General features: G+C 38.9%; 1 protein-coding gene across 4 annotated transcripts in view; it reads left to right on the top strand.

The window, feature by feature from the left end:
• The window catches only part of LOC106879043 (prolow-density lipoprotein receptor-related protein 1), a 315,430-nt gene that overhangs the window by 172,521 nt on the left and 128,217 nt on the right, over positions 1 to 14,692 (top strand). For all 4 annotated transcript variants that reach the window (XM_089340178.1, XM_089340176.1, XM_089340175.1 and 1 more), the window contains 8 exons: positions 2,613 to 2,742; positions 3,852 to 3,974; positions 4,260 to 4,379; positions 5,173 to 5,301; positions 6,406 to 6,522; positions 6,908 to 7,036; positions 8,833 to 9,027; positions 13,549 to 13,753. In XM_089340178.1, coding sequence (XP_089196304.1) covers positions 2,613 to 2,742; positions 3,852 to 3,974; positions 4,260 to 4,379; positions 5,173 to 5,301; positions 6,406 to 6,522; positions 6,908 to 7,036; positions 8,833 to 9,027; positions 13,549 to 13,753 — 1,148 coding nt within the window. The remainder of the gene's footprint in view (positions 1 to 2,612; positions 2,743 to 3,851; positions 3,975 to 4,259; positions 4,380 to 5,172; positions 5,302 to 6,405; positions 6,523 to 6,907; positions 7,037 to 8,832; positions 9,028 to 13,548; positions 13,754 to 14,692) is intronic.

Here is a 14,692-nt window from a genome sequence, read left to right on the forward strand (position 1 = left end):
TGTGAATATCCTCACAAGAGTAATTGAAATAAATGGCGATTGTGGAAACCCCCACGCACGCGCGCGCGCATACACACGTGTGTCTTTGTAAATATGTTTGTATACATTTATGTATGTGTGTGTTTGTAAGAGACAGAGTGTGAGTGAGAAAGAGAGGTTTGTTGTCATGTATACGTACATGCATAAATATACATACATCTTTAGATGTATGCATATGACAACACAGCCCTTGACTCACTCACACTCTGTCTCTTACAAACACGCACGTGCGCGCTTACACACGTGTGTCTTTGTAAATATGTTTGTATACATTTATGTATGTGTGTGTTTGTAAGAGACAGTGTGTGAGTGAGTCAAGGGGTGTGTGTGTATGTGTGTGAGACAAAGTGAGAGAGCGGTGTGTATGTAGTATTTACTCTCTCTCTCTCTCTCATACACACGAACACACACAAAATAGAGAGTGAAGCTTTTTGCCGTTGTTACGTCAATACCGGAAGTTGACATTGAGGAACCTTTTTAAAGAAGTGAATCTTAAATATAAAGCAATATTATTTATTTTTAATTAAAAAAATCAAATGAAGAGCCTAACATTTATCCGAGGTCAAATTATTCATGCATCACAAGTATGGAAGCATTTGGTGAAGTCGATTTCACGTGAAAAGCGATTACACACACATCTCTATTTTATATATAGTATATATATATATATATATATATATATATATATCATCTGAACTCCTGCTGTACATATTAGGTTTCTTCTCTCAGCACCATGTTTGTTGCCACTAGTGTTTCTGTTTGTATCTCACTGAAGTTTGGAAGGCTTCCAATTTTATACTGATTATCAATAGGTAGCTGAACAGTCACTGATGGTGAAAGGTGACTCAGTGTCTTATTTTGAAGTAGAATATTCTCCTCTCAAGATACCCTAACCAGTCAATCATAAGATGTACTCGGTGTAAGCTATGGACACATAAGTGGTGCAGTAATATGAAAGATAGTTTTTGTGTGTGGAAGATGCACAAGTGCAATGAACATCAAAAATGTACAGAAAACAGATTCCATCACATGCTAAGGGGAAAAAAAACAGGTAGTTGATAGTTTCTGTTACCTAGGTGACCAAATCAGTAGCTGGGGTGGATGCTCTGAGAGCATAACTGCTAGAATAAGAATAGGCTGGGCAAAGTTCAGAGAGCTCCTATCTCTGCTAGTAACAAAAGGTCTCTCACTCTCAGAATGAAATGTAGACTATGATGCCTGTGTGCAAACAGCCATGCTACATGGCAGTGAAATATGGGCTATAACTGCTGAGGACAGGCATAGGCTTGAAAGAAATGAAGCTAGTATGCTCCGCTGGATGTGCAATGTCAGTGTGCATGCATAACAGAGTGTAAGTGCTCCAAGAGAAAAGTTGGACATAAGAAGCATCAGATGTGGTGTGCGAGAGAGACAACTGTGCTGGTATGGTCATGTGATGCATATGAAGACAGTTGTGTGAAGAAGTGTCACACCTTAACAGTGGAGGGAACCTGTGGAAGTGGTAGACTCAGGAAGACACGGGATGAGGTGGTGAAATACAACCATCAAATGTTGGGCCACACAGAGGCAATGACAAGCAACCAAAACCTTTAAAGATATACCATACTTGAGAAGACCCAGCAAGCCAGGTGAGATCATAGTCATAACCAATGCCAGTGTTGCATAACCAACCCATTTAAAAGCACTCTTCAATCATTGGGTGACATGCCGTGCTTGTGAAAACCTGTTGAACCAAGTGAAATTGTAGTCGTCGCTGATGCCAGTGCCACCTGACTGGCACATGAAAAGCACCCACTACACTCTCAGAATGGTTGGCGTTAGGAAGGGCATCCAGCCTTAGAAATCTTGCCAAATCAAATTGGAGCCTGGTGCATCCTCCCAGTTTGCCAGTTCTCAATAAAACCATCCAGCCCATGCCACCATGGAAAGCAGATGTTAAACAACAATGATGATGATGATACATATATATATATATATATATGTATGTACCTTTTTATGAAAGCTGCACACACTATTTATATGTTTCTGTTTGTGTGTACCCTTGTCTAGAGGTCTTGTATTGATTGTAAGTGAGCATTAAATGATGATGATGTTTGTGTGTGTGTGTGTGTGTGTGTGTGTGTGTGTGTGTTATGCATGTGCTTGAAGCATTTATTTACATTATGCACTGCCATGGTAAGTGGTCATTCTGCACTTACAATAACCTGTGTAATATAAGAATCCTTTATTTGAGAAACAAGGGCTAGTGACAGGTAAAGCATCCAGCCACTGAATTCTACCTCAAAATCAATTCCCATCCAACCTGTACTATCATGGAAAAATGAATGTTAAACAAAGAATGTTGGCATGGACTGTAGCTGTACTTGAGTGATATATAGACTTAATTTACTGTTTGATTTAACACCATCCCTACCAGGCCCTCGGGTACCTGTTGAAGAGTGCACTCTGATTCAAAAACTCAAACCAATTCCTTTTAGTGAAATACACCAAATCCTTGTAATGTTGCCACATTTTATGTTACTGTTTTATTCTTTTTATTTCCTTGTATCAAATGTTCTTTTTTTTTTTTCCAGATGAATTGCAAATACCAGTGTGATCCAGGGCGGGAATTCAAATGTAAAAATTCTAGTATGTGCTTTCCTTTGAATTTCCAATGTGATGGAACACCTAACTGTCCAGATTCTTCTGATGAACTTGGCTGCAGTAAGCTTTTTCTTCTCTAATTCATCATCATCATCATCATCATCGTTTAACGTCCGCTTTCCATGCTGGCATGGGTTGGATGATTTGACTGAGGACTGGCGAACCAGATGGCTGCACCAGGCTCCAGTCTGATCTAGCAGAGTTTCTACAGCTGAATGCCCTTCCTTACGCCAACCACTCCAAGAGTGTAGTGGGTGCTTTTACGTGCCACCGGCACGAGGGCCAGTCAGGTGGTACTGGCAATAGCCATGCTCAAATGGTGTTTTTTACGTGCCACCTGCACAGGAGCCATTCCAGCGGCACCAGCAACAACCTCGCTTGAATATTTTTTCACGTGCCACCAGCACAAGTGCCAGTAAGGCGACGCTGGTAATGATCATGCTCGAAATTACGCTATAGATTTTCCTTTGTACCTAATTAAATTTTCTATCCTCTTATTGAATTTATTATCAAAAAGATTCAACAAATATTCATACTGTTTTTCACATTTTATAATATAATATCCTGTTTTCTTTATATTTCATAGTTTAGACATGAAATCTTAAAGTTCACAATTTGCAATCTTGTTCTCTTAGATCTCATAATTTTTCAGCTATCATATTTTACATTTCAGTGTTCACACTGAAAATTTATGAAACTTTAAAATCTATGAAGATTTTAATAGTTCATTAATTTACACCATAATGGTTTTTTTTATATTTCATCATTTAAAGTCATAGGCTTTAACATTTCATTATTTACAGACTTTATTTTGTACTATGTAATTTACAATTTTAGTTTCTTATACTTCAAAATTTGAAACTTAATTTTTTTTACATTTCATAAGTAACCGTTAGGATTTCTTACATTTCTTGATTAGTCATAAGTTATTATTTCATAATTCTAAGTGTTACTTTCTTCCACTTCATAAATTCTGTTTTAGTGTCTTACATTTGTTAATTTACAGTTTTACATTCATTCTTGTTTCAATTGATGTCCATAAAAGAAGAAAGCCAATTCACTAAAAGTCACAATCTGGATTTTTGATTTGTATATTTTAGTAGATACTGAAAACTTTGTAATGATTTTCAACTCAATTCTTTGTTTTGTTTTGTGTCATCCTCCTGCAGATAGTACAAGACATAGCTGTTCTAGTGATCATTTTACATGCCGATCAAATGGTCTCTGTATTCCAAGTGCTTGGAAATGTGATCACGAACCAGACTGTGACGATAATTCAGATGAAACTGATTGTAAGTAAGAATTATTATATTTGTTTTTTTGTTTTTTCCTTTGGTTTTAATCTATTCCCTCATTACTCTGTCACTTACCTCTACTCTATTACCTGCCATTAATCACTCTAATGCTCATTAATCTCTGTTATTCAGCATTACTATCATTAATCACTCATCCATCATTACTCTGTCACCCTTTCACTTATACTGTCACCCATAATCAGTCACACTCTCATCCGTCATTAACCACTGTCACCCATCATTGCACTGTCTGTTATAAAGGATGTTTTTGCCTTTTACCAGGTTCAAAAGGTGGTTGTGCTCCTGACCTCTTTCAGTGCAGTAAAAACCAGTGTATCATCCAAAAATGGGTTTGCGATCATATCAATGATTGTCTTGATCAATCGGATGAAAAAAATTGCCGTAAGTATACCATGTGATATGCGCTACTTGCTCTTCATTGTCATTGTCATCATTATTGTTGTTGCTGCTGCTGTTGTTGTTGTTGTTGCTGTTGTGGTTATTAAAGCAAATTGGCAAGCTGGCAGAACTCTTGGCATGCTGGTCAGAATACTTCGTGGCATTTCATAGTCTTTACGTTCTGAATTCAAATGTCGCCATGGCTGACTTTGCCTTTCATTCTTTCAGAGTCAATAAAATAAATACCGTTTGGTCACTGGAGTTGATGTAATTGATTGTCTACCCCTCTTCTAAAAAAATTCAGTCTTTGTGCCTATAGTAGAAAGATTTATTATTGAAGCAAGGCAGTGAGTTGGCCGAATCATTTGCATGCTGGACAAAATGTTTAGTGGCATTTTGTCCATTTGTCCATCTTAACATTCTGAGTTCAAATACCGCCAGGGTCAACTTTGCCTTTCATCCTTTCGGAATCAATTAAATAAGTACCAGTTGATGTAATCAATACAATTTCCCTCCCTGGAAATTGTTAGCCTTGTGCCAAAGTTTGAAACCATTATTATTATTATTATTTATTGTTATTATTTGATGAAAACTCAGCTTATTTTGCTGAGTATGATGGAAAGTGTCAGCTGTCCACAGCCAGCAGACTAAGGTGACGCTTGTTTAGTAATCATTCTTCAAGAACCCTGTGGAGAATCAGTAGCCAGTCTTAGATGATATAAATATGATATTGCAATACCAGTAATGTGATTGTTTTCCTAAAACTCTTCAACTTTGTTTGTTTTATTCTTTGCAGCCTTTAACACACCATGCCAGTTCCCTAACCGAACATGTGACAATGATTCCCTCACATGTCTTACACCAGACAAGTTGTGTGATGGCAAATTCGATTGCACAGACAAATCAGATGAAGGAGGCGAATGTGGTTAGTAGATAGAAACATATGTATGTGTATGTATTGTAGTTGTATAGGTGTGTGTGCTCTTCCGGTCACTCCTCGCAGCAATACCTGTCAGTGTTTGGATTGTCCTTTACTCCTTTGCACCACATGGGCACAACTCTCCCCCCCTCTTCATCTAACCCCCTCCCTTTGCCTCTCTCCCCCTCCTCCCTCCCTCCTACTTCCTCCCATCCACCTCTCCTCTTCTGCTCCGACTCCTACTTCTCTTCACCCTTACTCTTTCTCTCTTCTCTCTTACTCTCTCACTCTCTCCTCTCTTTCTCCCTCTATTAACACATGGCACTAGTTTAGTTTAGGTGATGTTTGAGTACTTTTTCCTCACTTATTTTTGCCACCCAGGCACTTAAATACCACACCCTAAACACTTCCAGGGAGGAAAAGCAAAGATGTAGCTTGTTTGCAAAATGATGAGGTACTACAAACTTTAGAAGTTTCCTGTGAAAATCAACAGGAATCCCATTAAATGTATCCGGAGAATGACTTTAAAAATCATTTGAAGATGGAAGATTTCAAAAGTGAATAGCAATAATGATGTGTTTTGAATGAGAGAGAATAGTTCTGTAACACTAGTTTTAGATTCACTGATTACCAGTTCCAGAAAATATTCTCAATTTTTAGGTGTTCTTCAGTAGTCTTTAGCCAAAGTGCTTTTATTTGAGACTTGTGTTTGTTTTTGTGACCTGGGTGAGGGTTTCAGGTACTGATACTAGTTATCTTCTCTTATTCAGTATTGATAGGATTTTAAACTGTTTGTTGTTTAACTCCAGGTTGTCAAATAAACTTATGATCAAAAACAATCCAACAGTGACCATCATCAATTTTTCAGATACAGTGTATTTAGGACTACATTATTAAATATGATTCTGTTGTTTGAAATGAGAGGGTATGATTTGAAGGGAGTTTTGTTGCTATTTCTAGCAGGCTGAACAACCATATAGTGTCCTCTCAATACTACAACCACCACTACTACCACCGCCACTACTACTACTACAATACATATTCTAAGAATTCTTGAAGTGTGTTATTCCTGTTTATAATTAACCACAAGTTTTATGATTTTTGTTTCAGGTGTTGACGAGTGTTCTTCTGGCGTCTGTAGCCACATCTGTGTCCCTTCACCAACTGGTTTCATCTGCCTGTGTCCACCACACAAGAAACTACTTCCTGACATGAAAACATGTGCTGGTAATTTATATTCTCTCAGTTTTTGTTTGTTGGTTTTTGTTTTAAGCTGTTGAGTTGATGATGTTGATTAACTCATTAGCATCTAAACTGGCCCTGTCGAGCCAGTATATTCTGCCTGTTTTACATTCAAACTGACCAGATCTGGCCTTTCACATCAACCCTACATTGTCAAACAATCACAACACAGAAATTTTGTAGTTACAGGATAATGCATGATTAATTGAAAACAATGTGAATAAATAAGCATTACGTTTGACAAAGTAATCTGAATGCTAAAGGGTTAAATTACTGAGCTCATTGTAAAAGAAACATAAAAAATGTTATATTTGTTTCTATCTACATTTGCTTAATTAAACTAATTATATTTATTAATTATTTTAACTAGAATTAAATGTATGCGACCAGTGGGGCATCTGCAGTCAGAACTGTACTCCTGGTCCTGATAAGTCCTTCAAATGTTCCTGTTTCCCCGGATATTCTGTCAGTCCTGATGGAAGCACCTGCATTCCAGATGGTAAGTCAAAGAATTTCCACTTCATTTGAAAATTACTTCCACCATTGAAAAATAAATAAAAATAAAGAATATTTTTGACCAAATTCATTGGAATTTTAGATTTATCAGTAGATGCAGGTATGGCTGTGTGGTTTCAAAGTTTGCTTTGGAACCATGTGAGTTTAGGTTCAGTATCACTGCATGACACTTTGTGCAAATATCTTCTACCCTAGCTTCAGGATGATCAATGCTTTGTGAATGAAATTTGGTAGGTGGAAATTGTATGGCTCTTTTTGTGTATGTGTGTGATATGTGAATGCATTTATGTGTTGGTTTCTGCATTCTTTACATTGGCACCAAACCAACATTGGTGATGTTGTTTATGCCTTGCATAAACTAAATGTCCCATAGTCGTTTGATATAGGAAGGCTTGGGCTGAAATGCCTCACTTGAAGACAAGCAATGGTTATTGTCAAGAAGAGCATCCAACCAAAGAATATTGTCCTATCCAGGTCAGCATCAAAAGATGAAGATATAACAATGGCACTGGCGTTACCAGTGACAATTCCCCCACAGTAGCTTCAGAATTCTTTAAAATTATTTCTGGCATTGATGTTATTATTGCTTTGCATCAGTTTTCCTTGCTGATGGGGTGTTGTGATCCAAGTCATTTTTTATTTTATTGGGTGTGGCTTCCCAACCACATGGTTCCAGGTTCACTCCCACTGTGTAGCACCTTGGGCATGCATCTTCTACTATACCCCGGGCCAACCAAGGTCTTGTGAGTGGATTTGGTTGACAAAAACTGAAAGAAACCCATTGTCTATGTATGCATATGTATCCACATGGGGGAATATTACCTTACTTGGAAACAGGTGAGAGTTGGTAACAGGAAGGGCATCCAATCATAGAAAATCTGCTTCAATAAATTCCATTCAACCCATGCTAGCATGGGGAAGTGCATATTAAAACTATGATGACGATGATGGATTCCACTGTTCCCATACACTAGTGCTTGTACTTGGAGCCATTGTTTGGTTTGATGCCCTTTCTGTCAACAACCACTTTACAGAATATAGTGGGTGCTTTTTCTCAGGGATGAATGAAACAAGACTGAAGGGACCTCACCACCCTATGTTTTCTCTGCCCATCTGCCAACCTCTATGCAGAAGAGGTAGGGTTACTTGGGGGATAGTAGGGACATTTTACAAAGTTTTCCTGTTTGCTGTTTTAGTTATAGTATTTTTTGTTGTTGTTTTAAGGGTTGGAAAAGTGAGGTTTCGCAGTTCATTTGTAGATTTGGGATTAAGCCTTTTGTTTTCCTATTTCTGTTGAAATATGCTGCTTTTATTTCAATTAATTTTGAAAATAATGAAGAATTTAGTGAAATATCTTTGTCATTTATTAAGCTGCTGTTTGGAACATAAATTAACATGGAATTTTGTTTGGAAGGTTTTAATTTAGATCCCTTTAAAGCAGAAAGTTTATATCATAGAACCTGGGGTAGCCACAGATGGGTTGGTGTCAAAAGGGTTTTTAATCTAATAGAGACTTTTTCTTTTATTTTACAAATTATTTACTTTTTTATATAAATTTAAATTTTCTATTTTTTTAGTAATTTTTGAATTACTCTATAATTTATATTTTAATTTCTTTTAAGATTATTTCTTAAATTCATTAATTTATTTTACTTTTTAAATTTTATTTAAATCTTACAATACAAGCATGACAGGGAAAGGAATTGTTAAATACAGATTTCAATGCTTTTGTGGTTTTATATTTATTTAACTTCTTTTCTGCCTTTTGCATTTTTTCAGATGTTGATCCAGTCTATCTCCTTTTCTCTAACCAACACGAAGTGCGTCAAATGGATGTTCGTACCAAAATGACAATTTCTTTATTGTCAGGTTTACACAGCACCATAGCATTAGACTTCCATTATCGTCAGAAGCTTGTCTTTTGGTCCGATGTGATTGATGATGTCATTTATTCCGGTCACATGGATTCTAATTGTAAGTTGTATATAAACACCTCTCTAACCCTCTCATTACCATATGTCTGCTGAAATATGCTCTTTTTATTTAAATTATTTTGTAAATTTATCAAGAATTTAGTAAAATGACTTCAACATTATTAAGCTGGTGGAAGGCAGTGAACTGGCAGACTTGTTAGCAGGCAAAATGCTTAGCAGGCCAAATGCTTAGCAGGCAAAATGCTTAGCAGGTCAAATGCTTAGCAGGCAAAATGCTTAGCAGGCCAAATGCTTAGCAGGTCAAATGCTTAGCAGGCAAAATGCTTAGCAGGCAAAATGCTTAGCAGGCCAAATGCTTAGCAGGCAAAATGCTTAGCAGGCCAAATGCTTAGCAGGCAAAATGCTTAGCAGGTCAAATGCTTAGCAGGCAAAATGCTTAGCAGGCCAAATGCTTAGCAGGCCAAATGCTTAGCAGGCCAAATGCTTAGCAGGCCAAATGCTTAGCAGGCAAAATGCTTAGCAGGCAAAATGCTTAGCAGGCAAAATGCTTAGCAGGTCAAATGCTTAGCAGGCCAAATGTTTAGCAGGCAAAATGCTTAGCAGGACAAATGTTTAGCAGGCAAAATGCTTAGCAGGCCAAATGCTTAGCAGGCAAAATGCTTAGCAGGCCAAATGCTTAGCAGGCAAAATGCTTAGCAGGCAAAATGCTTAGCAGGCAAAATGCTTAGCAGGCCAAATGCTTAGCAGGCAAAATGCTTAGCAGGTCAAATGCTTAGCAGGCAAAATGCTTAGCAGGCAAAATGCTTAGCAGGCCAAATGCTTAGCAGGCAAAATGCTTAGCAGGTCAAATGCTTAGCAGGCAAAATGCTTAGCAGGCAAAATGCTTAGCAGGCAAAATGCTTAGCAGGCCAAATGCTTAGCAGGCAAAATGCTTAGCAGGCAAAATGCTTAGCAGGCAAAATGCTTAGCAGGCAAAATGCTTAGCAGGCCAAATGCTTAGCAGGCAAAATGCTTAGCAGGCCAAATGCTTAGCAGGCCAAATGCTTAGCAGGTCAAATGCTTAGCAGGCAAAATGCTTAGCAGGTCAAATGCTTAGCAGGCAAAATGCTTAGCAGGTCAAATGCTTAGCAGGCAAAATGCTTAGCAGGCAAAATGCTTAGCAGGCAAAATGCTTAGCAGGCCAAATGCTTAGCAGGCCAAATGCTTAGCAGGCAAAATGCTTAGCAGGCCAAATGCTTAGCAGGCAAAATGCTTAGCAGGTCAAATGCTTAGCAGGCAAAATGCTTAGCAGGCAAAATGCTTAGCAGGCAAAATGCTTAGCAGGCCAAATGCTTAGCAGGCAAAATGCTTAGCAGGCAAAATGCTTAGCAGGCAAAATGCTTAGCAGGCAAAATGCTTAGCAGGCCAAATGCTTAGCAGGCAAAATGCTTAGCAGGCCAAATGCTTAGCAGGCCAAATGCTTAGCAGGCCAAATGCTTAGCAGGCCAAATGCTTAGCAGGCCAAATGCTTAGCAGGCCAAATGCTTAGCAGGCAAAATGCTTAGCAGGCAAAATGCTTAGCAGGCAAAATGCTTAGCAGGTCAAATGCTTAGCAGGCCAAATGTTTAGCAGGCAAAATGCTTAGCAGGACAAATGTTTAGCAGGCAAAATGCTTAGCAGGCCAAATGCTTAGCAGGCAAAATGCTTAGCAGGCCAAATGCTTAGCAGGCAAAATGCTTAGCAGGCCAAATGCTTAGCAGGCAAAATGCTTAGCAGGCCAAATGCTTAGCAGGCAAAATGCTTAGCAGGTCAAATGCTTAGCAGGCAAAATGCTTAGCAGGCAAAATGCTTAGCAGGCCAAATGCTTAGCAGGCAAAATGCTTAGCAGGTCAAATGCTTAGCAGGCAAAATGCTTAGCAGGCAAAATGCTTAGCAGGCAAAATGCTTAGCAGGCCAAATGCTTAGCAGGCAAAATGCTTAGCAGGCAAAATGCTTAGCAGGCAAAATGCTTAGCAGGCAAAATGCTTAGCAGGCCAAATGCTTAGCAGGCAAAATGCTTAGCAGGCCAAATGCTTAGCAGGCCAAATGCTTAGCAGGCAAAATGCTTAGCAGGTCAAATGCTTAGCAGGCCAAATGTTCAGCAGGCAAAATGCTTAGCAGGCCAAATGCTTAGCAGGCAAAATGCTTAGCAGGTCAAATGCTTAGCAGGCCAAATGTTTAGCAGGCCAAATGCTTAGCAGGCCAAATGCTTAGCAGGTCAAATGCTTAGCAGGCCAAATGCTTAGCAGGCAAAATGCTTAGCAGGCCAAATGCTTAGCAGGCAAAATGCTTAGCAGGCAAAATGCTTAGCAGGCAAAATGCTTAGCAGGCAAAATGCTTAGCAGGCCAAATGCTTAGCAGGCCAAATGCTTAGCAGGCAAAATGCTTAGCAGGCAAAATGCTTAGCAGGCAAAATGCTTAGCAGGCAAAATGCTTAGCAGGCCAAATGCTTAGCAGGCAAAATGCTTAGCAGGCCAAATGCTTAGCAGGCCAAATGCTTAGCAGGCCAAATGCTTAGCAGGCCAAATGCTTAGCAGGCAAAATGTTTAGCAGGCCAAATGCTTAGCAGGTCAAATGCTTAGCAGGCAAAATGCTTAGCAGGCCAAATGCTTAGCAGGCCAAATGCTTAGCAGGCCAAATGCTTAGCAGGCCAAATGCTTAGCAGGCAAAATGCTTAGCAGGCAAAATGCTTAGCAGGCCAAATGTTTAGCAGGCCAAATGTTTAGCAGGCCAAATGCTTAGCAGGCCAAATGCTTAGCAGGCCAAATGCTTAGCAGGCCAAATGCTTAGCAGGCCAAATGCTTAGCAGGCCAAATGCTTAGCAGGTCAAATGCTTAGCAGGCAAAATGCTTAGCAGGCAAAATGCTTAGCAGGCCAAATGCTTAGCAGGTCAAATGCTTAGCAGGCCAAATGCTTAGCAGGCCAAATGCTTAGCAGGCCAAATGCTTAGCAGGCAAAATGCTTAGCAGGCCAAATGTTTAGCAGGCCAAATGCTTAGCAGGCCAAATGCTTAGCAGGTCAAATGCTTAGCAGGCAAAATGCTTAGCAGGCCAAATGCTTAGCAGGCCAAATGCTTAGCAGGTCAAATGCTTAGCAGGCAAAATGCTTAGCAGGCAAAATGCTTAGCAGGCAAAATGCTTAGCAGGCCAAATGTTTAGCAGGCCAAATGCTTAGCAGGCCAAATGCTTAGCAGGCCAAATGCTTAGCAGGCCAAATGTTTAGCAGGCCAAATGCTTAGCAGGTCAAATGCTTAGCAGGCAAAATGCTTAGCAGGCAAAATGCTTAGCAGGCCAAATGTTTAGCAGGCCAAATGTTTAGCAGGCCAAATGCTTAGCAGGCCAAATGCTTAGCAGGCCAAATGCTTAGCAGGCCAAATGCTTAGCAGGCCAAATGCTTAGCAGGCCAAATGCTTAGCAGGCCAAATGCTTAGCAGGCAAAATGCTTAGCAGGCCAAATGCTTAGCAGGCAAAATGCTTAGCAGGCCAAATGCTTAGCAGCCTTTCATCTACCTTCACATTCTGAGTTGAAATTCTGTCAAGATCGACTTTGCCTTTCATCCTTTTTGGTTTGATAAAATAAGTACCAGTTGAGCACTGGGGTTGATGTAACTGACTTAATCACCTCTCCCTGAACTTGCTGGCCTTGTGCCAAAATTTGAAACCATTATTAAGCTGGTGTTTGGAACATAAATCGATGTTAAATTTTGATATAAGACATCAGGTATGGCTAGGTGCACACATGGCTTTGAGGTTAAGAAGTTTGCTTAACCACAAACACATAGTTTCAGGTTCAATCCCACTGTGTGCCACTTAGAGCTTGTATTCTTTACTATTGCCATGGGCCAACCAAAGCCTTGTGAATAGTAGACAGAAACTGAAAAATGCCTGTTATGTGTTTATGTCGACTTGTCTTGACATCATGTGATAATAGTAAATGAGTGTCACTGTCATACAAACAGTGTCCTTCATTTCTAGTTTTCTGAGGAAACATTCAGCTATGGAGAAATATTACTTTGCTTGGAAATAGGTGAGATTTGGTGACAGGTAGGGTATCTACCTGTCACGAAATCTACCCCAACAAACTCCATTGCAATGATGAGGATTTCAATTTAAATTACTTTACAACAGGAAGTATATATTGTAGAACCAGGAGTTGTTTTAGGCGAGTTGATATCAAAAGAATGACTACTGGTTTAATTTCCTTTGAGTTTTAAGCCAACGTCAATCAATATTTTGATCTCTTAAGGTGGTGAGTTGGCAGAATTGTTAGCCTGTCAGGCAAAATGCCTAGTGGCATTTCATCTGTCTTTATGTTCTGAGTTCAAATACTGCCAGGGTTGACTTTGGCCTTTCATCCTTTCAGTCAGGGTTGATAAAATAAGTACCAGTGAAGCACTGGTACTTAGCCCCTCTCCTGAATCTTGACCTTGTGCCAAAATATGAAACCAATATTCTAATCTCTTTATGTTACCGTTTTCTGGAAAAAGACAAAAATAAATCATTCATCATTTATGTATTTTGTTTATAAATTTCGTTTGTTTTAGCCATCATGAACACTCAAGCTATTGTAAGCACTGGGCTTCGAAGCACTGAAGGTCTGGCTGTGGATTGGATTGCTGACAATGTCTACTGGGTAGAGAGTAATATGGATCAGATTGAAGTGGCCAAATTAGATGGTAAAATGAGAACATCCTTGCTGGCTGGAAACATTAATAGTCCACGGGCTATTGTGTTGGACCCTCGAGAAGGGTAAGTAAAACAGTTTTTGTTAAAAATTGTACTAAAGTGCTCAGAGAAGAGATTTACTTTATCATTTTCATTCTGAAAATAGAATTGGTAAAACAAAATGCATTGGGTATTTTGTTACATCCCTTAACAGTTGATATATATGCTTCTATCATTACTCCATAGTACATGCCCAGTGTTAAAAATTTTATCATTATTATTATTATTATTATTATTATTATTATTATTATTATCATTATTATTATTATTATTATTATTACTACTACTACTACTATTACTATAATAATAATAATAATAATAATAATAGCAAGCTGTAAGAATCATTAACATGCTGATTAAAATGCTTAGCAGCATTTCTTCTGGCTTTTGATGTTCTGAAATCAATTTCTGCTGAGGTCAACTTTGCTTTTCCTCTTTTAAGGGTTGATAAAATAAGTATCAATTGAACATTGGGGTTGTTGTAATTGATTTACTTGCTCCCACTAAAATTGCTGGTCCTGTGTCTTGAAACAATTATTTTCCCTTTTTATTAGCTACATGATCATGATTACCATCATCATCATCATTCAGCATCCATTTTCCATGCTGGCATGGGTTAGATGGTTGAAATGGAACTGGTAAGCCAAAGAGCTGCACCAGGCTCCAGTCTGTTTTGGCTTGATTTCTATGGCTGGATGCCCTTTCTAACACCAACCGCTCTAAAAGTGTTGTGGGTGCTTTTACGTGTCACCGGCACAAGTGCCCTTTATGTATCACCAACACAAGCACCTCTTACGTGTCACTGGTACAGGTGGATGCCTTTTTTGTGGCACTGGACACTATGATTTTACTTGGCTTTATGTGTTTTCTCAAGCACAGCAAATCGTGAAAGGCCTTGGTCACTTGTCATCACCTCCATGAGACTCAACATCCGAAGATCAGACTTTGCCACCTTGTCTCATG

The sequence above is a fragment of the Octopus bimaculoides genome, chromosome 23 (assembly GCF_046866305.1).
Source record: "Octopus bimaculoides isolate indiv1 chromosome 23, ASM4686630v1, whole genome shotgun sequence".
Taxonomy (NCBI): Eukaryota; Metazoa; Mollusca; class Cephalopoda; order Octopoda; family Octopodidae; genus Octopus; species Octopus bimaculoides.